At 32.2% G+C, this 24,559-nt stretch overlaps 2 protein-coding genes across 5 annotated transcripts; one reads left to right on the plus strand and one right to left on the minus strand.

The window, feature by feature from the left end:
* The first annotated feature begins 1,750 nt into the window (after nucleotides 1-1,750).
* On the plus strand, nucleotides 1,751-9,393 carry LOC110697230 (COBRA-like protein 7). Of its 2 annotated transcripts, XM_021874588.1 has the most exons (3): nucleotides 1,755-2,217; nucleotides 5,451-5,635; nucleotides 7,539-9,393. In XM_021874588.1, the coding sequence occupies exons 1-3, from the start codon at nucleotides 1,829-1,831 to the stop codon at nucleotides 8,948-8,950; spliced, it is 1,986 nt and encodes a 661-aa protein (XP_021730280.1). In that variant the 5' UTR covers nucleotides 1,755-1,828; the 3' UTR covers nucleotides 8,951-9,393. The 2 variants fall into 2 exon arrangements, with proteins under 2 accessions (XP_021730279.1, XP_021730280.1); XM_021874587.1 differs by lacking the exon at nucleotides 5,451-5,635 and having other exon boundaries at nucleotides 1,751-2,402.
* A 2,491-nt stretch (nucleotides 9,394-11,884) lies between these two features.
* LOC110697231 (two-component response regulator ARR2-like) lies at nucleotides 11,885-17,821 on the minus strand. Of its 3 annotated transcripts, none has more exons than XM_021874591.1 (6): nucleotides 16,844-17,820; nucleotides 16,122-16,274; nucleotides 15,645-16,019; nucleotides 14,759-14,835; nucleotides 13,499-14,650; nucleotides 11,885-12,492 (listed from the first exon to the last, which is right to left on the minus strand). In XM_021874591.1, the coding sequence occupies exons 1-6, from the start codon at nucleotides 17,022-17,024 to the stop codon at nucleotides 12,421-12,423; spliced, it is 2,010 nt and encodes a 669-aa protein (XP_021730283.1). In that variant the 5' UTR covers nucleotides 17,025-17,820; the 3' UTR covers nucleotides 11,885-12,420. The 3 variants fall into 3 exon arrangements, with proteins under 3 accessions (XP_021730283.1, XP_021730281.1, XP_021730282.1); XM_021874589.1 differs by having other exon boundaries at nucleotides 11,885-12,495; nucleotides 16,844-17,813; XM_021874590.1 differs by having other exon boundaries at nucleotides 12,120-12,495; nucleotides 14,759-14,832; nucleotides 16,844-17,821.
* Between the last annotated feature and the right edge of the window lie 6,738 nt (nucleotides 17,822-24,559).

Here is a 24,559-nt window from a genome sequence, read left to right on the forward strand (position 1 = left end):
CTTTAATTTGCTCATCATAATTATTTATTAATTTATTTTAAAATTTTATCTTGCCTGGCCTTTTCCCTTAACCCATAAAATAAACCTTTATGTTTCCTCTTTCTAGCTGTGTGGCGGATCTCTCTATAGTAGAGCAAAACAGCAAATGGCTTACTTTTAATCACAAGTCAATAATACATGATTGCTTAGTTTGAATATGTAAAAGAGTATAGATATTGTTTGCTTAGCTGTATCCATTTTTATGTGATATTAGTGAATTATCACCTTGTGTTCTTCTGTAGAAAAATCAAACTTAACAAGTCGGTAAACACCTAAATATGTACTCGTAGATACTTTGTGTTTGTTGGATTTCACTATCTCCGGCGTCTCGCTGATTTCATAGTATTCAAACCCAATGGTTACGATTCATGAGGTTTAACTAGCACAAGAAATAAAATTATTTAAAGGGTTTTAAGATCGTGAGGAAACAATCTTGTAAGATTATAAATTGATGCCTGTAGGGGCTATATCTAAACATGACCTCAATGGTCTCAATCTATCCACAATTATTGAATGTTGAACCTAGAATCTTTAATCAACATACCTTACTTTTTGAATCAAATCTCAGAAAAGATTTTAAGATTTTAAGTTCTTATATGTTTTGTTAGTCTGTAATGATGTAAAATGTTTAGACTTTTGAGAATGTCCATGTTGTTTATTGAATTTTAGGATAAACCTTTTGGCTTGAATGTTAAATACGGTTATATAATCACTTTTGATAATTTAGGATATTTAGACATGCGATATCATACTTAAATTATTTTTATTAAACTGAAAGTATTTTTATCGATTAAAACTTATTTTAACTAATTCTCTATTATTTTAAATATATTATAAATGAATCTTATTTTAAATAACTTTTTAAAACGAATTTTATGATGGAAATAGAACCGAGTTAATTGATTTTTTATTAAAAGTTATGATCAAATTTGTATATATGAAATATTAGAAATATATCGACAATAAAACTCTGTACAATAATTTTATCTTCAAAAATCTATCTAAAATTCGCTTACTTAGCATCATATGTGTTACAATAATATCTGATTTTCGCCTACGTGGCTCGACACTTGGCGAAAAATAGAAATGTAAGCGTCGCTGTCTCGTGGCCTGGCTGCGAACCCGACTTTATTTATTAGTGATATTATATGATTATAATTTTTTATGACAAAAGTAATTTTGTTACCAATGTACCATCTATATACAAAAGCTTTATGCTCATTTAGTGAGGTACTCTCAATCGATAAACAATTTGAATTTTTAAACACACAACTTGTTTAGCCAATCTTGGACATATATATATATTAAGTAAATACTAAACATGACTACAAGATCATATCTAAGTTCAACTTTGACCAAGTAAATAATCACTCCTTATTTAAAGCATTAGTAAGATAATTCGACTCATTTACACCCTTACCTTTACATATATGATGTCACGCGTCTCAACTAGTTTCGCACGCAAATTTCTTTTTTAAACGAATGAACAATTATTGCTAAATTATATTTATTCTACCAACCTTTTTCATTTTTTGGTTATTACTTTATTAGAATAATTATGTGTTACCTTTCTATAATAATAAAAACGTCAAACCAAAAAATTAAATAATGAAATAATTGAATAACACCTAAGACGTGCACCCACGTTGCGAGAAACATATAAGAAGCCGGCACAACTAATCACAGCTTCTACTTAGCTAGCTTGTTCATCTCCACTACGTGCATTTGCATCTCTACAACATTTTTATTATTTCAACTCTCACCTCGATCTCGACCTCGATAATCATCCATGGCACCCTCGCGCGCCATGATCCTTATCTACCTTTTTACATTCTCTCTCTTTTCTCCTACGTACGCTCAAAAAGTCGTTCCTAAATCCCCCCCAAGCCCGCCCCTAGACGATCTAGCACCGGCACCGGCACCCTCTTCCGACCTATGCAACGGCATTTGGTTATCCTACACTTACCTCTCCGGCAAGAAAATCCATCCTGTAAAAAAACTTCCGAAACAGCCTTACAGCTTCAAATCCGAGCTTACCATCCTTAACAACGACGAAGTTGCGCTTAAGTCATGGATGGTGTTTGTAGGGTTCCAACATGGTGAGTTACTTGTGTCTGCTTCTAATGTTGTACTCAATAATGGTTCGAGTCTTCCCGGGTTTGTCGATGAAGGGGCGGTGTTTTCTGGGTATCCGATGGCTAATCTTAAGACCGCGATTCAGACTGCCGGGGCCTTAGATCAGATGTCTGTGACAGTTGAGTTTGAAGGGACACAGTTTGGAGTTAAACCTCCTAAAGTTCCTTTGCCTCATAATATATCTCTCGCTAATGATGGATATATTTGCCCTAAACCTGTTAAAGAAGGTATGTTAATTCTTTTTCTCGATCTCTTTCTTTGAATTCAATATTGTTAATTATTTTTTTTTAAATGTTGATGTGATTTGATCTTATATTTTGATTATTACACACCACCATAATGCTAGTTGGCATCTATTAATCTATGTATTGGGTTGGAAATATATGTTACGGATTAAAATTTTATAAGTATATGTTGGGTTCTTAGCTACATCATATGTACTTGTTTAACAACCTTAAACATAGATTAGTTTAAATGGTATGAATTATGTTTGTTTTTTGTTGCGTTCACAAACCATCTAAAATCATCAGATAAATTAAAATTCTTATAAAAATGTAATATATAAAATTCTTTCAAAATTGTAATTGACTAATTCATGTATTTGTTTAACACGATTTTGACATCTCATACAAGCAATGTTCAATTAAGCAATCGTCTTCGGTCCAAAATAAAGCTTATCTATAATAAATTACCATTGAAATTTACCATGGACTTTTTATCAATTCTCATCAACAATAAATTTAAAATTTAACATTGTAATACGTAATAGTATATATTGTATTTTATACTACTAACATATGATGAAAAGAAAATGAGAGCTTTTTCAATAGAATCAAGGGCAAAGTCAAGAGGTTGGTGAAGGCCCAACCCCCATGGCCCAACCCTAACCTAGGTTCCTTAGTTTTCTAAAGTAGGCTTCCATGAATATATTCCCCCTGTCTTTATTTGTTTGCCCCATATTTCATTTTGAAATGTCTCTAGAAGATTGCCCCCTTTTCCTATTATATATAGTAATAGAGAAGGTATTGCCGCACCAAACAATTCGTGCGTCAAGTTTATATGATATGCAGTATTTGATATAAGATATTTATTATTTGATAGAGGATGTTGGAGGATATGTGTTATTTGATAGAGGATATGTACAGCTTGTTGTAGGATATATATTGTTTGTTATCAAATATGTAGTATTTGACAGAGGATATGTACAATTAATCTTTGATAAAGGATACGTACAGTTTGTTATAGGATATGATGTAGTATTTGGTGGAGGATATGTGTTAGTTGATAGAGGATACATACAGTTTATTAAAAGATATGTAGTATTTGATGGAGGATATGTAGTATTTGATAGAGGATATATGTTACTTAATAGAGGATACATAAAGTTTGTTGGAGGATATATATTATTTGATAGAGGATATGTACAATATGTTGGCTTACCTATTGCTTTTGTTTGCTGATTTCATTCTTTTGTTGGCTGATATGTTCAATCTGTTAGCTGATATCTATAATTTGTTGGCTGATATGTTCCTTTTGTTGGTTGATATGCTTCATTTGTTAGCTAATATGTTCATTTTGTTGGCTGATATATGTAATATCACATTCTGTTATAGAGGATATCATCCCACTTATAGATGATATCATCCAACTTATTATAGATGATATAATCTAGACAATATAATTTATTTTATAAAAATAATTAAAAGGCCAACAATAGAGGAACCACCATTGAAGGTCCCGTACTAAACTCATGGGTATAACATAACATACTCATTTCTCAACCAAAATACATGTATTTGTTATCAAAACGCTCACAATTCAACATACAATCACATAGGACAATCAATTTCAACAATTATACATCACACAAGAAAGCCCCAAATCGATTTTTTTGGGCATTTTTCGAAATATACAAGAATCTCAAGCAATTATCAAGCCAATTCAAGCATAAATCATGGACAAATATAATCAACAATCAATGAATTTCTCGCCGTCGACGATACCACCACCAATAACAACACCGTCGATGGGAGCGATCATTGGTATAAAGCAAAAATCCGCTGGACTGACGAAAGATTTGGTTAGGCTGGACTGACGCAATAATTTGTGATAGTAATATGCCCCCTACCACTAAACTCACTTGCGTACACTCATAAAAGTAAAAAAGACAAATACACCCTCATCCATTTTGCAATCTTTTGGTTCAATTCTTAATGAAGCACATATTACCTATGGGAAAACAAATAGGAACAGAGGGAGTATAATGTAGCCGTATTAGACAATTTGTTTGAAGCTCTTATTTTTGTACATGTTTCAAACAAAACCAACCAAATGAATAGGTTAGGTCTTGGCCCCAGATTTCATGTCAAATCTAAACCGAACACCGAATAGACACCCTTACATTTGGTTGGTTGATTGAAGCATTTTTTTGAATTTTTTTTTTAATGAATAAGTAAAGTCTCGACTCCCTAGCTCTCAAATCTTGATTTCGCCTCTATTTAACCGGAGAAGTATAAAAGTTTCTTAAACCATGATGTGAATCATACTCTCATCTCGACTCTTGAGTACCTAACGGCCCTCCTACCCCCACAACCAAATGAACGTTTCAATGTTCAACGGCACAATCCACGCCCCCTAAAAGTAAAGAAAAGAAACCAAATAAAGCGAGTACTACAAAAGAACATTCGTCTATTTTATGTAATAAAACCATCACTTTCACTCATCACATTTTCTTACACACAAACAACACCAAATCAAACACAAAGAAATTCAAATTCAAAAAACCACTCCACTTTTTTCAATTCCCAAAATACCCTCTTACTCAATTCACAGCTTGCTTCTACTAATCTACTCAGCTGTTACGCGTCTCTCTCTTCACTATTTCTTCCCTCTTTCTCTCTCCTCAAGCTCCAAACCCATTCATCAATGGCGGCCATTACTTCACCCTTTCTTCTCCTACTCATTTTCTCTCTCCTCTCTCTCTCCTCGGCCCAACCACCCGCCGCACCACCACCATCTTCCGACACTTGCAACGGCATATACCTAACATACACCTACAACTCCGGCAAAAAACTCCACCCCATCTTCAAAACCCCTTCAAAACAACCTTTTAGCTTCAAATCAACTCTCACAATTCTTAATAATGACGAAGTTGAACTCAAATCTTGGAGGGTTTTTGTCGGATTTCAACATAAAGAGGTCTTAGTCTCTGCTTCGAATGCTGTCCCCGCCGCCGGCGCGACTTTGCCGGAGGTTGTCGGAGATGAGGGGGCAAGTTTTGGTGGGTATCCACAAGCGGATCTTAAAACTGGGATTCAAACTGCTGGTGATTCTGAACAGATGACTGTTCAAGTTGAATTTCAGGGGACTCAATTTGGGGTTGCTCCTCCTAATGTTCCTTTGCCTACTAATATTTCTCTTGTTAATGATGGTTATGATTGCCCTAAACCTACTAAGGCTGGTATGACTTATTGTTCTCTACTCTTTTTTTGATCGTTTTTGGAATTTGTGAGTTGGGTGATGAAATTTGGTTAAGAATTTTTGTGGGTTTAGGTTGTTTTGGATGATCATGAGAGTTTTGGGGTGTTGTAATTTTGAGTGGAAATGTTTGGTTTTGCAATTGATTATGGTTTCAGATGGATTGTTTATTGGGGATATATTTGGGGGTGATGATGATGATGTATGTTTATGGGTTAATATGTTTGATTTTCTGATTGGAATTTATTCAATTGTGTTATCAATGATTTGGGTAATTTAGTCAATCATAGAATGCTAGACTAAGAGTTTGGATGAATGTTTTTATGGGTAAATATTTGATGAAATGTATGCTTATGACCTTGGGTTTAAATGTTGTTCTTCCTATCGGAATTCGATTGGTTTATCAAGTTTTGGATTTGAGCATAGTCAAGCATAGAATGTTAGATTGAAACTTGATGTAATTAGGCACTTATACTCGTACTTGTTAGAGGTAGGTGGGATCTATAGTGAGATGATATTAACGAGATCGCTTGCTGTGATAAATGATAAGCTATGTAATACATGTAGTAATTTGGTTTATTTGATGTGTTAGTGGTGATGTTGATGACTATGTTATTGACTTCGAAATCGCAAACTTCAGATAAATCAGCTGGCTAATTGACTAGGATAAATGGATCCATTTTAGATGATAGGTTGATCTTTAGTTGATTTTTCAAGTTCATATCATTTTGGTTTAAATTGGGACAGGAGTAGTATGTTCAAGCAAGTGAATTGAAGTGTAGATTGGTTGAGTACTCTAAAGTAGATAGCTTCTACTCATATTAACCTTAGTCTTGGCTAGTTAGGAATAAGGTTGTACGCATATAGGTTGGACCCAACTTTAGGGCATGGTGGTTGTTATTGTAGATCGTTTGGTACTTTGGTTCACTAGAGTGCTACACCTAAACTAAAATTTTGATGGTTATCCAATTTACGACAATGACCTTGCTCTAATGACTAGTTGAGCATGGGATTGCATCTACATGGTGTGTTTTCAGCAATGCTGAGTAATTAATTCCTAGGCAGTGAATACCATTAATACAAATGTTACTGGCTTGCTTTTGATCATATACTCTTTTCAGACGTTGCTTAGTTTTCTAGGTGTGAGTCTTATGTTAATGAACAACAAATGTTTTTTCACCTCCGTCTAAACAATGATAATGAAGATGACCTTGCTTTCTTTTAGACATTACCTTGTACTCTGTATTAATGTAGCATGTACTATGCTCTTTTATAGCCAAGCATATTGCCTCTGGAAAACACTTTGATTGCTCTCAGCTATTAGTTGCTCAAGATGAACACTACAGACATAATTGGCTCTCTATAGAATGAATACCTTGATCCTGAACTTATCCTAAACATACTGCCATTGTATTCTCCTAAGTCCGAACTAGCTGATCATTATTCATTTGGATCAAGTAAATTCAAGTTGCTAAAACTGGCTAAATAACCTTGTCTTAGCAATTTCTTGTGCATATTGCCTCTCTCTCTCTCTCTTTTTTTTTTTTTTTTTTTTTTTTTTTTTTTTAAATTTAGTAGTTCTTATAGGTCATTTAATCCACTATGAATCTTAGAAAGTGAGAACCCAGTAATCTTGGGTGTATAAATGCCTTAGGTATTCCTACTCATTGATCAAAACAGTGTAGGTCTCATTAGATAATATATCAATGCAGCATATGTTGGCTTACTCATATTTCATATGTGGTGTTGGCAATAGTATGGTAAATTCTTTCAAATTTAAATTTATGTTCAAACTATATTGTTCCATTTATCAAATGCTTCACTTGTAACGCGTATGTACTCATTTTAGTAGTATAATATTCATTTTTTTCCTTTTTATGTTACAGGAAATGTCACCTTGAACACTTGTTGCACCCGAGATCCAGATTACAAACCGAAAATGACCGTAAAAGACGAGTTTTTGCCTAGGCAAAATGGTGATCTGACAATCATGTATGATGTGACAAAGTCTTATGAAGGGAGCTACTGGGCTCAAGTTACTATGACTAACCATAATCAATTAGGCCGTCTGGATTATTGGAAGTTAAGCTGGAATTGGATGAATGATGAATTTATTAAAGACATGAAAGGAGCTTATCCTGATGTTGTTGATGCGAATGATTGTATGAATGGCCCCCAATCTGTGCAATACCAAGGTCTTGATTGGTCCACTGTGCTGAACTGTTATAGAAGGCCAACAATTGTTGATCTTCCTCCACAGTACGCCAATGACACCACCCTTGGAAAGATACCAAATTGTTGCCGTAATGGTACAATTTTGCCACCGGGGATGGATGAAAGCAAATCCGTCTCTTCATTCCTGATCCAGGTTAATAAAATGCCTCCACAGATGAACCAATCTGTTGTAGAGCCGCCTCAGAACTGGCAGATTAAAGGCATTCTCAACCCAACTTACACATGTGGGCCACCTGTGCGAGTCAGCCCAAGTGAGTTTCCAAGCGCAAATGGTCTACCAATAAATACGACTGTTTTCGCCAGTTGGCAAGTTGTTTGCAATATCACCAAGCCTAAGAACACCCCTCCTAAATGCTGTGTCTCATTCTCATCGTACTTCAATGACTCTATTGTCCCTTGCAAAACGTGTGCTTGTGGCTGTCCCAAAAACACTGGCAAGACCTGTAGCACAACTGCTCCAGCTATGTTTCTTCCTCCTGAGGCTCAGCTAATCCCATTTGATAACCGTACTAAGCTATCCGTTGCTTGGGCTCAACTAAACCACCGCCCCATACCAAACCCACTTCCGTGCTCTGATAATTGTGGTGTTAGCATCAACTGGCATCTATTCACAGATTTCAACAAAGGATGGAGTGCAAGAGTCACAATTTTCAACTGGGAAGAAACAATCTTTGCTGACTGGTTTGTTGCTGCTGAAATGAAAAATGCTGCTGCTGGTTTTCAAAAGGCTTATTCATTTAACGGTACCGTTATGGGTGATGACAACACGACCATTTTCATGCAAGGTATTGAGGGATTGAACTATCTTATGGGAGAGACTAATGGCACCAAAATATCAGATCCGCGGGTTCCTGGTAAACAGCAATCGGTTCTTTCCTTTACCAAGAAACCTACTCCAGGAATCAGAGTTGCTGAGCGAGATGGTTTCCCTACCAAATTTTACTTCAATGGGGAAGAATGCTCTCTTCCAAGCATTCTTCCTATTAACAGTGGGTATCGGAAGGGTCCGTTGACATTAATTCCCGTTCTTATTGCAATTCTGGTTCTCTTCTTTATCCAGTAATGACTGAAGAATGGGGGGATCTGCTCAGATTTTTGTAGCTGCTGCTGCTAATTCTTTCATTCTTTTGTGATTCGGTCAACGTGTGCTGACTGTTGGCCTATGTGACTGAACTGCATCCACAGTTTAACTGCAGAATGCTGATAGTAGCAGGTTCAGTTGAAAGAATATATGTGCAATGTTATTGATTGCTAGCTAATTAGATTACTGTAGTACATAAATACATTGATATACAAACATGTGAAACATATTGCTGTAATTCTATATTTTGAGTTTTTAATTTATCAGTTCTTGATTTCTCACGTATTGTGAATGCCAGACTTAATGAGGTAATTACTACACATTCACAACTATTGTTTACTAACTTCGCCTTGGCAACGGTGTATATGTAATAATGTTATTACTCCCTTTGTTTCTTTATAAAAGGCAACATATTGACTTGTGTAGAGTTATTTAGGTGGTTAAATTTGTTAATCCCTCTATCCCTAGATGATCTTCCCGTCAAGGAATTGTTACATTAAAAAAAATGGCCCTTTTATATTTTTTAGACGCTGTAATTTGACTTCTTTTATTATTTATATACTGTAAGAGTATGAATTTGACTTGAATTTATTTATTACTTTGTAATATTTATTTTTTTAAAAGATTTTTTATTAATATAAAAATACATGATTTTATATTTTATGTTATTTTATGTAATATATGATTGAATTAGTCACGATGCATACTTTCATAATATTAAATTTTAAAATTATTAAAAATACATATTTAAGGTTATTAATGGTCAAAGTTTTGCCTTGACAAATATATAAGTCAAATGAATCATAATAGCGAATATAATAGAGGATGTCACGAGAGTAATAATGTAAACGAGATTTAGTTAAAGTTATTACATTATGTTGACATGACCATCCAAAAAACAGAAGAGATATTATCATACAAATTAAAAGTCCCATGATTCCAAAGTTCAAAGCCAGTTGAACAAGGACTGTAGTGAGATATTCAATGATTAGGAGCAACGTTGTCCACTAATCTTCTCTAAATCCAGCTATTTCGGAAGTATGTGTAAGACAGCCAACCTAACAGCCTAACACTGTAAAATGAAAAGAAAAAAAAAAAACCTTGTTTACTACAGATGTTCTTTAGTTTTCCTAACCTCCAAAGCATGCATAAAACTTGTAAAATGCCATGAAATATTATTATTCCATTCGACCATTCATTCTTTTTACCAAAAAAAAAATTAAATAATCCAATTATTTATCATATCGACACGAATAAAAATAGTGAGTATTGTGTAAGTCTCTTGTTATTATGAAATACATGCTAAAGAAAATACGTAGTACCAAAGTTATATACAGACATAACATTTCCTCTGTATTCTTTAGTTGATACATTGTAACTTTTAATTTGACGTTCTTCATACATTTCCTACTCTCATTTGTTATACTCCGTTTCATATTAGATTTTGTTAGTTTTAACGTATGTATGATCATAATATTCCCTTCAACACTACTTTAATTATGTTAATACTATAATTTTATTTACAAAAGTACACTAATGTGAGGGAAAAAAACGTTCGTGGTAAAATGGTGATGGTAAAATAATGTGTCATCAATTTGTTTTGTTGTGTCATTTTACTTTATGAAGCTGCACGTATCTATCAGTGGTAGGCTTTGCTTAATGGCTTTCTTGATAACTTCTGACGAAAAAAGGATTCATCATTTTAAAAGTCATGATGAATCCATAATCCACCGACTATTTTATGAGTCTTTATAATAGAGATGGTAAATGGATCACTTAAATTACTTGAGTTCTAATCAATTTGTTTTTAAACACATTTCTAATGATAACTTATTTGAGTTCTATACGCGGATGATGTCCATATTCAAGTTTAGTGTCAACTCCCTTATCATGAAATATATGTACTTGGTCCGTTCTTTTTGAGTCGAGATAGGATAATTCAATCAAATACGAGTCAATTTTGTTTATTTAAGATTGCATAGCATGTAGTCAAATTGGGTCAAAAGTTGGCCAATTTAAAATGAATGCCAAAAATTTAGTAGGTATTCCGAAATTTTCAAGCATTTTGGTTACTTTTCTCTCAATTCTCTCCTTTAGAGTATTCTCGTATAGTTCAGTTCACCGCATCTAAAACCAGTTCTGAGATTCATACTCGTTGCCAATTGTTGAAAGAATCGCTAGACCAATGCCCTCGATACTGGTCCTTAGGGGAGGAATCAAGAGCATGAGACAAGAGTCGAGAGCATAAAACCAAGAGACAAGGTGTAAAATAATCGCGATTCTTATCCTTCCGTAGCCATGGTAAAAACAGAACCGGATTCCCTTAGGTCGCCCGGACTTTATCAGATCAAAGACAAGGGACACATAACAGCAAGTGAGCTCAGCATCTTGGTACTTAATTCACTACTTTTACAAAAACATACATTCATCTAGATGAAAAAGGGTACAAAACTAAAGAGCTTCAAGTGTACATGACATGTAAATTGCGGTCCATTGTCAAACACAACCTGGATACCACTACATTCTTTCAGGTCCCCCCCTGTTTACCCTTTATAATATAAAGCCACTGCTTGTTTGAATCTAACTGAGGGAGGTAAAAGAGTTTGGGTTTTCTTCAGAATGTACCAACAGACACCCCGTTTGACAGCGACGACGTTTTTGTCACCGGTGTAAATCAATGATTGGATTGGAGGCGAATTAAGGCAATGGGAGAGGTTGTGTATTGTGTTGATGTTGGTGGGTGTAAAAAAGACTTGGATAAGTAAGAAAGAGAGGGTAAACTAGCATAACTATCACCAGGATTTCTACTTCACATAATATCATCCTAATTTACTTTGATCAATTAAGGAAAAATAACCTTGAAACTAAAATAGGTTTAAGGTGGAAGTGAATACAAAGACATAAGCTAGTGGGTCATTTATCAAAAAGCAACTTTTCATACAAAAAACTTCAAACTTTTTTAATACAAAAGGAACGAAACAGGTAAACAAAAGAAATTTTTTCTCGCGGTCCTGGACAATCGAATGAAATTTGTACATCATAGTCTAAACACTAGACAATCAACCTTTTGTTATTCAAGTTAGAAGAACAACAGTAATAGAAACGAAAAAGAAAAGAAAACTCCTAGCAAATCTGCAGATTTCTCCCACCCCTTCACATATGCACAAGCTATGCAGTCACGACGACAAACACCCTTAGAAGAAAGGTGAATAGTGGCCTTAAATAAGAGTCACTTCTTACTAAACCCAAGCTGCTGGAAAACATTCAAAACTTTTGGAAATGTACCAAATAAGTGAATAACTAAATCTATACCAGCCAAGAAAGCCGTTCTCTAGCTGAAAATGGTGGTCCAGAAGCTGGTTTAAAAATTGATGAATAAAGTTCCTCCCAATTTGCAGCAGCGGCTATGTACATTCACAATGTCACCAGACCTTAAACGGTTACATATTCCTCTACACAGGAATATTATCCAAGGTGTACCCATCGAAGTCGAAGTCCCCAGTCGAAGACCCGATGCCTTCTTGCTGCTAGAAAGCAAACACAACTTCAGATGAGTTATGGTCACAGGCAAGACCCTCAATATTAGGAGTGCACTAAAAGGCGGCTAAACCCACCATACACACACAAACAAAACTGAGTATGCGGAAATGTGTATGGAAGTTTCAAAAAAGATGACTAATGAAAAACTGAAGAGTAATTAATGGAGAAAAAAAATCTTAAAGAGGAGAAACTATGCAGATGGATGAAAAAACTGATTTTGACACATCCTTGTTTGGTATTGGCACACTTCCATGTGAGAAGAGCATAAAAAATTGTGCTCTCACAATAGGTGTGCCAAAATCAATTTTTGGTGTGCCAAAATCAATTCCTTAATAGATGATTAGAATATGATGTGACCAACAAAGATTATTACTCTACAGTGTATGCTACCTAGACAAATCAACACTTATAACCAAGGTCTACCAAATGATTTGCTAGCTTAATGGTGAACAAAAAAGGTTTACATGTTAACCAAATAGTAGTTTGTTATATATATATATGTGCACGTGTTTTGAAGACGGATGGAAAACTGCCCTGGATCGATGGGGGTGGAATGGAAGTGTTTAACTTTAACAAAATTACAAAAACCAATTCTAATCCTGGCCTTGTACATCATTGTTATCATTACTATGAGAGAAGATTTAAGATACCTTAAGCAAAAGACTTTGATAATAACAGATATGATTGTGTAGGATAATGAGACGTTAGTTCATTAAATAATTTGTTCTTATGAAAAAAGAAGAAATAGTGATGTAAGAATGAACAAAATACTGGTTCTGAAAGCAGTTGGAACAAAATACTTCAAAAATATTTACTCTAGAAGTGAGGCAGAAATAGAAATTTAAGAAAGCAGCATCAAAATCACGAGTAGAAAACTTAAATCCAATAATTATTTCCTCAATTGCGTTCAGTATTAACAAAGCACAACTATTTTTACCAAAAATTAATCAAAAAAAAAAAAAAAAAGCATAACTAAGACCTATTCCTTACCTGCTTCAGCATTATGGTACTCAACATGTCATCCGAACTATAGTCGAAAAGGTTAGCCCCTGGGTTCACCACATCAGAAAATGTTTCCGCCTTTACCCTTGAAGAATTGTTAGCATGTATACTGTTGTAATTTTGATTAACGTTCTGCATTCCCACATGTTGATTTTCTAATCCGGTTGAATACATTGGCTTCCCGGCAATGGAATGTCCATTCTGTTCATTCTTCTGACCAGAGACATAAGACTGATTCACCATAATTGAGGGTGCTACATTTACACCACTTTGCACAGATGGTACATGTTGGGAAGACCCTGCAAAGCCCATGTTAGGATTCTGCATCTGCCATTCTTGAGGCTTATGGTGAATCTCGCTGAACATATCATAACTCCCAACAAATCCTCTTGATACTTTAATATCAGAGCTAATTTCCTCTTGATTAAAGCCCTTGGAAGTGATGGATGTTATACCTGGGGTACTCCCTAATGGAAAACTATTACCGGGTAATTCGGGGATATGGTTCACAGAGAAATCTACCACTGAGGCAGACTGATTAACAGGGTCATAGGGCATACCATTTCTAGATAGAACTGCATTAGCATTCCCATTTGACTGCAATGGCTGCCCTACTGAGGGTTGAATCCGCGGAACTTGACTACTGATACTTTCATTTGAAATGTGTCCCCTTTGTTGTGGGACCATCTGCTGCATCAATAAAGAGCTACTCTGATGGCTACTAGAAGCATTAGCTTGCATGTTCATGCTCCCAAGGGTTTGTGCAGATTGATTCAAGCCTGCAAGTTGCTTTGGTTCCATGGTTGTCGGGATCCCGTGCAGCAGGTTCATTTGCTTACTAACATTGCTAATTTGCGATTGCTGTCCATCTCCATATCTTAATTTGGAGTTTTCAAAGCTAAACAGGTTTCTCTGGTCAACAAATGGCATCGAAATGCCAGGTTTAATAGTTGGAGGGAGTCTTGTGTATGCAGCTAGGGTCTGTGCTGAAAGTTGACCAGTGGCCGCAAGAGTTTGGAGATCAATACCTCCCAGGGATGACATCGTGCTGAAAGTTGGGTCTTGGGGCATAAATGAGCTGTTTAAGCCACCTTGATGCTGTGATACTCCACTCAGCCTTCTCAGATACAAGCGGTATTTCTGCATCAGGCAGCACAAGTTTTGAGTCCAGATAGAAGGAAACAAGAAAGGAGTTGGCAGTTACATTTTTTGTTCGTTACCATTGACTTTGAAAAAAAAAATTGATACCTGAAGATGGCTAGCAACATTTTCTCTTGTAAGCCCGGGAACATTCATCAGCTCCAAAATTTTCTTTGGAACAGCTTCTGAATACAATCAGATAACAGAAAACATAAGCTGGGAGCAGAAACATACTATATCTGGAAAAAAAAATATATATATATATATATATATATATATATATATATATATATATATATATATATATATATATATATATATATGACAAGTGTTCACTAGGCATGGTTCATAGAAATTTTTAACTACAGCAGAGAGACAAAACAACAAACTCTCTTTTCAAATGGGACATTAAATACTTAATATTTTCCTCTCTTTCCCCTTATTTAGGCAAAAATGAATACCAAACTTAATATTTTTTTCACCTTTCATCCAGACGGGGTGTGGCAATCGAACTGTGACCAAGCTCAGCAGATTAGATGCCAAAATAACAATACTAGAAATTTTAACTTTCAAAGTTCAAACAATTCACACACTTCGGCTTTAGCCTTGAACAAAACATTCTGTCAGAGGTGATTTGGATAAAAACATATTCATATGACAACAAAGAGATGTAACTAGAGAACCTAGAACTTTGTTGGACCTTAATATTTGTGCAACGTACATATATAGTCAAGCACACCTTCATCCGTTCAGTTTTGTTTTAATTTTTCCTCAAACATATTAACTTGCTCTAGATTGTCACAAAACAAAATCATATGTATGAGCATACACATTTACTTCCAATATTGTCGGATGCCTGAAATAATCATGAACTAGAATTACTATAATATGACTGTTGTCAGCTGCTTAAGCAAGGCCCATTTCCTGAAGATCAATGCAGATTTGCTTGCATATGGAAACTAAATAAGTGCAATTATATAAAAGGGGTTCATACTGTCAATGCCGAGCTGGTTAACAGCAGCCACGAACTGTTGGTGAAGCTCAACTGACCAAACCACCCGAGGTTTCTTGAGTGTAGTTGTATCATCTTTATCATCAGCCTCGTCATCCTCGCCACTTTTCCTCTTTGAATTCTTCCAACTACCATCATTAGCGGGGGATGAGACTGCATCATCATGTTTTAGCTGTCGATCCCCTTCATCCCAGCTACCCGACTGCTCAACGTCTTTATATTCATACTTCTTCTTCCTCACCACATGCTGCCATATGTTTTTAAGTGCCTCAATTCGCACAGGTTTGATCAAATAATCGCAAGCTCCATGAGTAACTCCCTTCATGACAACTTGTTTGCTATCATCCGCCGACATCACTGTTTCATCGCAAATATTAGTACAAAAATTTGTGAAATCAAACCAGAAATTAAGGATAGAGCATCAACTTAGATAAATAGCACTAATCTTTCAAAACTTACTGATAACTGGTAGATCCATTTCCAAACCAACTTGCTCAAGGAGTTTAAACCCATCCATATCAGGCATATGCACATCGCTTATAACGACATCAAACCCGTTTTTGTTCTCACGGAGCATGTTTAAGGCATACTCGGCTTTATTTGCCTTGGTAACTGAAAAAGACAGAATTTTCCGCAATTCAATTAGCAAATCAAGGGAAAATTAACTAATCTATGATCCAAAAACCCGAAACCGTTGAAACATAAAAACACATCCAAACTATCTACAAGTCAAACCTTTCAAACAACCCTAATTCAGGACCAAATGATTAAAAGAAAAATGATAATAATCCTCAAAAATCAACCAACAAATCCGGCATACTTCTTCCTCATACAAAAAACAAGTCAATATATATCCATCATCCAAATTTATCAATTACTTAATACATATAACTAAAATGAATTAATCATTCATTTTACCACATCTAAAAACCAATATCTTCAACTAAAAATCCATTAACCAAAAGTCAATCACACAAAACAAATAAATCAAATCACAAACCTAATTAACCCGCCAAAAAATATAATTCTAAACATTAAATTAACAACAAAAATGAAAAATACAAACAAAAAATCAACAAAAATAACAATTAGATCAACAAAAAATACAACCCAATAACTGAAAAAAAATTATACACGGTAAAAAAAATAAAAGATAATTTATTTCTTTTTTGTTTTTTTACCTTCATACCGACAAGTTCGTAGCATCTTCTCTAAGATGGTAAGGCAAGTTGGATCATCATCAACCACAAGTACTCGGAGACCCACCGGAAATTGGTCGGCGGTAACAACTTCCGACGATTTCCGGCTAATTGTAGAACTAGTCATAGCCATGGATCCCATTAATCCACCACCCAAATTCATCTCATCTAAAATTTTATTAAAAATACCCAAAAGAAGTGGGTTTGACCCACCAAAAATTAAATTCTAAAAACCCAAGAAATTGTAAAAATAAGATCAAATTTATGAAGAAAGTAAACTAAGCATGAATTTAATTAAAATTAAACACAAATCCAGTTGAAAAATTGTAACTTCAAATGGAATCTAGAAGATACAGAAGAGAAAAATAAAAAAAATAAAAAAAAAAATTAGAAATGAAAGTATAAGATTCTATTGAATTTTTACTGATTTTGACTAGGTGTAAGACTGGATTTTTGGTGGATTTAAGAGAAAATATTTGAGACCCAGTTCCAAATTCAGAAAATTGAACGGACCCAAGTTGAGATCTTCCCGAAATATTGAGAGAGGAGAAAAGGGGAGGAGAGAGAAAGTGAGGTTGAAGAGAGAGAAAGTGAAAGAGGGATAAAAGCAAGAAGGAATAAAATTGATGGGTTTTTTTTATATTAATTAAAAATTAAAAAATTTGAGGTTGAAGACATGGCTTTCTGCAATTCAATACTTCTGGGTAAAATCAACATCAACAAAAAAAAAAAAAAAAAAATGGTTTGATTATTTTATTACAAAGTGGGTCTGTTTGATGAGTGTGGATCCAGCTCACAAACATACGGTACTAAAATAATAAATCTCATCTCACTAGTTGTGAAAGTGAGGTTTTTATAGGTTTATTCAAGAAATTAAAAATATTTACCAATTGGAAAAATAAAAAAAAAAATTGAAGTAATTTTGTAAGAAAATTAATTTGCCGACTATCTTATCTAGCAACTTGCTGTAATATGAGCTGAAAATATCTAAAGTTTCCCATTTTAATGAGATACTAATAATTCATCCCCTTAATAATTCACTCTCACATGGGTTTTAAAGTTTGAAATTTGAGATCATGAAAATTACCAAAAGGTGACTTACTACTCAACATGGTAATGTTTATTGTGGAAGTGGAATGATAAATGTAATTAGAAGCTAATACCTTTAATTAAAGAGGTTGTAATTGGCTGAAGATCATGCCAATTGAAGGCAGAATCGTGGTTTAATTGTGTTTGGATATATTGTTTAGGTGTAAATTTTAAGTTTGAATTGATTAATAGTATTTGTTTTTAAAAACTTGTGGTTGGTGATTTTTAAGTAATTAATAAGCATGCGGAATTTGGATTCAGCATTACGAAGATTTTGAAATTTAAGCTTTGTTTTAACTACTATAATATCGAGTTTTGCCATAATTCTTGGAGATAATGGTCACTAGATGCTTAGACGGTCCACTGGCTAGTTGACTTGGTTAACTTACTTCCTCTAACTCTGTTTGCGTTAATTTTCATAAGATATATCTTATCTTTTATTATGGAAAAATTTATAAAACTACTCATTAGAAACGTAAAAATTTACATTCCTTGTTTGTATTCATAATTATTAGAAACGGAGTTTAGAGTCGCCTCATATAATTCAAGATTTTTGTACCTACTTTAAAGTTTGACCTATAAAATAAAAGGGATATAAAGATTCATAGTACTTTCTTTTAAACTATCAAGGAGTACTGAAACTGGTATTTCTTTTAAAAGTGTAAAATATCCATAAACTCCGTTAAAAATATGACCTTTCAAAGAAATAAAACAACATTTAACTAGTATTATCTATATAACAATTAAAAAATAAAAAAAATAAAAAAAAAACCAAGGCATTATTGTTGCCATGAATTGAAAAGTATCTACTACCTCTGTTAAATATTAATTAGTTGCAACTTTGGGGTATTATTTGTTAGATATAAAATATTTCAAAATTGCAACTAATATTATACGGAGGTAGTATGAATCGAATTATTGACATTTATTGAGGTTGTAAAACACTCATCCATGCCATGCATATTACCTCTCCATGCAAAACAATTTATTAGTATGATCTTAATGAATCATTAAACATTTAATGCATTTATAGTAAGCAATTTAAATAAAACACTCACTTTTATGACATTTTTTTTGTCCGTGTATTTTAAATCACATTTAACAAAAATCATCTCTATCGAAATAACATTTAGTAATAAGATGGTGCATTGGAAACTTTAAAAAAAAAAAATCAAACAAGCAAAATACAACCCTCAAGGAATGAATTCTAAATTTCTAACAAAACCCAACTAAAGTTTTTATTTAAGGAAAATAAAAAATATAATATATTTTTTTAAAAGTAAAAAACCTAACTCTAATCAAAATCAAAAATCAAAATTATAGGGTATTCAAAAAATTACATATAGATAATTAGATATAGTAGTAGACTAGTGGTGACTAGTGAGTAGTAAGAATAGGTCTTTGCATATGGTACGTGGCTAGCCACACCCACACTTTGTTTTATAATATCAAATATTCAAATGGATATAAACTTTTTAAGCTTTTGATTCACCACTTTTTGGGTTTTCCAGGAGAAAAAGCTTCCAGTAATTTCTACTTTTCATTTTAATAATTACATATAACAGGATTTTTTTTAATATTGTTATTATTATTATTTGTTTTTTAATAAAATAAAAATACAAAAGAAAACAAAACAAAGCCTTTTTTTTGGCCAGACCTCGTTGATTCTCGTGAAGGTTATCTCGTATGTTTTGGCTCAAGTCTGTTACTTCTCTTCGTTCAGTTTCGCTTCAATCCTTTGTACTTTGCCCCATCTTGACACGTGTATCTTCATTTTTTTTAATAATATTATTTTCTGAAAATTATACTCCGTATTTCAATTTAATTCAAACTTCTAGAGTCGAAAAAAGACAATGTTATATTTACAAAATCCCAAAAATATAGTAGGAAAATTTACTAAAAACATCTTCTTTTTTTTTTTTTTTTTTTTTTTGTAGAAAATATTCCTTCCCTACGATAAATCTAAAAAATATTGTAAATTGCAATTCCATTTTCTTACAAGAAAACCTAAGAATTTTAGTTAAGCCAAATCCCTAATATATAGTACTTCATTCGTTTATTATGTTTATCGTTTTCCCCTTTCTACGAGCCTTAGTTATAAATCCATGCATGTTCTAATTACTTTTCTCCACTAACAACTCTATGCCTCTATATGTTTGTCATTGTACAATTATTTAATCTATACTATTAAGTTAAAAATTCATTTGAGATCAATAAGTAATTTATAAGAAGTAAATAATAGAGCTTGAAATTATACTCTATGAAAAATTGAAAATAACATGCATGAAACTCCCCCCTAAGCTACTCAATGAAAATAAAAATATAATTAGAACAACTAACGCCAAGAAAGAGTTTCCTTCATCAATTAAAGTAATGATCATGTGGTTTGGGTAATATTGAGAAAAAAAAAATTGTTGAAAGTACTTGACTAATTCAATGAAAATTACAGTAATTAATTTAATAATCATGTTTATTAAATAAGTACAATAAAAATTGTCCGTACTATGTAAGTGATGGCATGTATTTTTCTTGTTAATCATCTTTGATATTAAAAAAAAAAAAAATAAGAAAAATTACGTGCGCCGGCGAACTTGCTCAACTACATAGATAATTCATAATTTAACTCGTAAGTTCTTAAACTAAGTTTATTATCTAAACAAATGTCAATTATTCACTAATTAGCTGTATGCATATAGATAACATTATAAGTACACATGTCACTCTTTCTTTATTTTCAAAATACATAGTTAATTACATGGAACTTTCTTATAAGTTATAAACATCGACCTATCTTTGTCATTAAACCCTTTTTATTTCTAAGCATTATCGTTTAGGTTGTGTTCACTACATCCAGTCGCGGTTCCAGGATTTGATTAAAAGGTTGTCTCATCATTCTCCATCGACCGCATAAAGAAGGATTCTCTCAAGGTTATTAAAACTAATAATATCATCAAAAGAACGCCCATTAACCTCAATTTCAGTCCACCCTTCATCCCCAAATCTCCAAATTAGCAATTCCCCACTAAATTTCAAACCCTGAACAACAAAATCACCATTTTCAATAGCTAATAAGAAGGTTAATTTGATTATACAAATCATAGATCTAACAACTACCTATAAATAATCAATAAAGGCATCATACATTTAAAATATAACAAATTTTGCTTGAATAATGGAATTTGGCATCATACATTTAAAACAAGTTTTGGGATAAACTGCTACTTCAAGTAGCGGTTTTGCCCATTTTTACCATGCCCCCGTGATAAACAAATCAGAAAACAGAAGCATGATACTATAAGCAAAAGAGCCAAGTAAATAGAAGAAGAATTCGATATCATTGTATCTAGTTTTCAACATTAAATGTCAGAACAAGCAGAAGCTTGACCATGAAGATACAATGTAAACCTAGACTAAAATATCATGATGATATGTCTGGCAAACGAGCAGCTCCTACACTAGAATATTATCTTTGATAACGCTATTGCAGAAGCCCCAATTTGCAAATCAGCTACAACAGGCAGAAAGTAATCTAAACAAGAGGGTCTTGACTCTTGAGTGTTTCGAGTTTTCGTTGTCAAATGAAATACTACGTAGAAAACATGATATATGGTAATCAAATTCAAAGATCTCAACCTTTACCAAAGTAAGGCCCAAATACTGTCTTTAAACCAAGAAAGATGATGTGATACACAATAATCAATATACATTACGACATACAATTATAACTTATACTAGGGTTTAATCATATAGTATACAAAAAATTCAAGAAAATGTTGAATGAAATCGCAAATTGAAATTAACTGAAAGGCATTATAAACTGAATGATGAATTTAGAAATAAAATGAAAAGTTTAAGAATTAAAAGGAGAGGGAATTACATAAAAGAATCTGAGAGATGAAGAGAGAACAATGGTGGAGCTTCAAGGTTGAGATATGAATATGATTTGTAGGTGAACTTTAATGGTGATTTCCTGATAGCTTTAATAGAGAGAGAAAAACAGGAGTCGTTCGGCGTAATTGGATATCTCACAAAATATTTGCAATTTGTAATTTTGAATAGATTTGTTTGTTTGTTATTTGATTATGTAAGATACACAAATTCTCCAAAAAGGCAGGTATACGTTAATCTAATCTAATCTAATCTAATCTAATATATATAAATAAAGTAGTCTAGGCATTTTTCAAGAGCATTCGGAGAGTCATGTATGAAATATACTTATTCGACCAATTAAAAAGTAGATTCATATTTTATTTTTGAATTAAAAAATTATGTCGCCACCTAAATAAAAGTAACGAATTAGATTTGATAAATCTAAAATTTTAGTGCCACGTAGATTAAAAACCAAGAATAAATTTTATAAATTAATGGTAAAAAATGTAGGAAAAGAGAAATTTATTAAATCATTAGTACGTTTATAACAAATCAAAAAAATATATATAAAAGGATAAAGCTCAAAAAAGATATTTACTAATTAAATAAAATCATATCAGAAATAATATTATATTTAAAAGATAAAACGACTACAATAAAGTTTGATATCTATCATTAAGATAAATTTTCATACATAGTGTTTATGATAATTAAGTAAAATTTATTCCTTAATTATAATGAAATTAAAATTTGTGATGCGTACCATTATAAATTAACGCATCATATGACACCAACAAAACTTCGTGTCAAAGTACAAAACCAAGTGTTAGCTTAATTTTGTGTTAGTAATTTTGTGTCAGTTTAAGGTCATCAATGGATGGGTAATTCTTAGCTTAATTTTTAAAATCCATGTTTAAATCTATATTTGTAACGATTGCTTACATTGTGTTTATTTGGGATAGTTAACGATTATATATTTATGTTTTGTTTACATAATTTTGTTATATAGATCTAATTTAATTAGAGAATTAAATTCGAGCAAAAATGATTGAAAAATCAAAATACGAGTTTCGTGTTCGCCTATTTGACATACTTACCTTTCGCAAACAAGATAGCTTAATAAGTTTGGATATGGTCCTATTGAACGGAAGTATTATATCTTTATAAATTGTTTACATTTATTAAATTTACCTTTTTAGTTTTTATTAATAAATATTATGATTAAAACAAAATTTTTGTGATTGAAGTAGCTTAATCAAGTCATTCAATTAACTTAATTTTTTAATTTTTAATTAGAGGGTGATTACTATAATTTTATGACTCGATTAAAGCCAACTCTGTTCAACACTTTCGTCCAAAATTTATTGAACTAAAAGTTTACTCCTTAAAAAAACTTTCAATGCATAGATTTGATTTTGTACAATTACAATTTTTAGATCAATTTTGCAACAATTTTTCACTCCTGGGTAAATATATTGATTTATTTTATAAAATTTTAAAGATTAATTTTATATCAATTTTATTTTTGCTAACATTTTTGTGTTCAATTTATCCACTTTTATTAGATGGAGTAGACATGGTTGTGAATGAAATGGGTGATTCAATCGAAATAGAAGATAAATAATGAAATACATATTTTTATTATTTTTTTAATAATGATTCTTATCTATATTTATGTGCATCTAATATTTTTTGTTATTTTTTTTAATGTTCTTATCAAAATATTTATTATGGGGAATAAATTACATAAATTAATAAAAAAATTATCCTTAACAAACAATAGCAAACTAATCAAAATGTTATGAGTATGATCTAATTACATAAATTATTTTTTTGTGTGGTTTTGATATTTTATGTATAAAAAAACTTTCAATGCATAGATTTGATTTTGTACAATTACAATTTTTAGATCAATTTTGCAACAATTTTTCAATTCTGAGTAAATATATTGATTTATTTTATAAAATTGTAAAAATTAATTTCATATGAATTTTACTTTTGCTAACATTTTTGTGTTGAATTTATCCACTTTTATTAGACGCAGTAGATATGGTTATGAATGAATTGGTGATTCAATCGAATAAAGATAAATAATAGAATACATGTTTTTATTATTTTTTAATAATGATTCTTATCTATATTTATGTGTATCTAATATTTTTTGTTATTTTATTAATGTTCTTATAAAGTTATTTATAATGGGGAATAAATTACATAAATTAATTAAAAAAATTATCCTTAACAAACAATAGCAAATTAATCAAAATGTTATGAGTATGATCTAATTACATAAATTATTTTTTGTGTGATTTTAATATTTTATGTATAAAAATCGTGCATCACACGGGCTTTCACCTAGTATATATTAATAAAGTAGGCATTTTTCGAGCATTCGAAGTGTCACGTAAGAAATATACTTATTTTGACCAATAAGAAGAAAGATTGTATTTTATTTTAGAATTAAAAAACTATATCGCCACCTAGATAAAAGTAACGAATTAGATTTGATATATTTAAAATTTTAATGCCACGTAGATTATAATCCACAAATTAAATTATTTTAAAGAAAAAAATAAAGTAAAAATATAGGAAAAGATAAATTTATTAATTCAATACTACGAGTATAAGAAATCCAAAAAAATATACTAAAAAATATTTAAATGATAAACGCTTATAATAAAGTTTGATACCTATCATTATAAGAAATTTTGATAGTATCTATGATAAGAAATACAATTT

The sequence above is a fragment of the Chenopodium quinoa genome, unplaced genomic scaffold (genome assembly GCF_001683475.1).
Source record: "Chenopodium quinoa cultivar QQ74 unplaced genomic scaffold, ASM168347v1, whole genome shotgun sequence".
Lineage (NCBI taxonomy): Eukaryota > Viridiplantae > Streptophyta > Magnoliopsida > Caryophyllales > Amaranthaceae > Chenopodium > Chenopodium quinoa.

What these genes read in the sequence shown, in the direction of transcription:
- LOC110697230 (XM_021874587.1), top strand. Translation starts at nt 1,829, where the DNA reads ATGGCACCCTCGCGCGCCATGATCCTTATCTACCTTTTTACATTCTCT. An exon ending in CCCTAAACCTGTTAAAGAAG is followed by an intron (nt 2,403 to 7,538) that starts GTATGTTAATTC and finishes TTTATGTTACAG; the next exon opens with GAAATGTCACCTTGAACACT.
- LOC110697231 (XM_021874589.1), bottom strand. Translation starts at nt 17,024, where the DNA reads ATGAATTTGGGTGGTGGATTAATGGGATCCATGGCTATGACTAGTTCT. An exon ending in ACGAACTTGTCGGTATGAAG is followed by an intron (nt 16,275 to 16,843) that starts GTAAAAAAACAA and finishes TGTCTTTTTCAG; the next exon opens with TTACCAAGGCAAATAAAGCC. An exon ending in TAACCAGCTCGGCATTGACA is followed by an intron (nt 14,836 to 15,644) that starts GTATGAACCCCT and finishes GATTGTATTCAG; the next exon opens with AAGCTGTTCCAAAGAAAATT.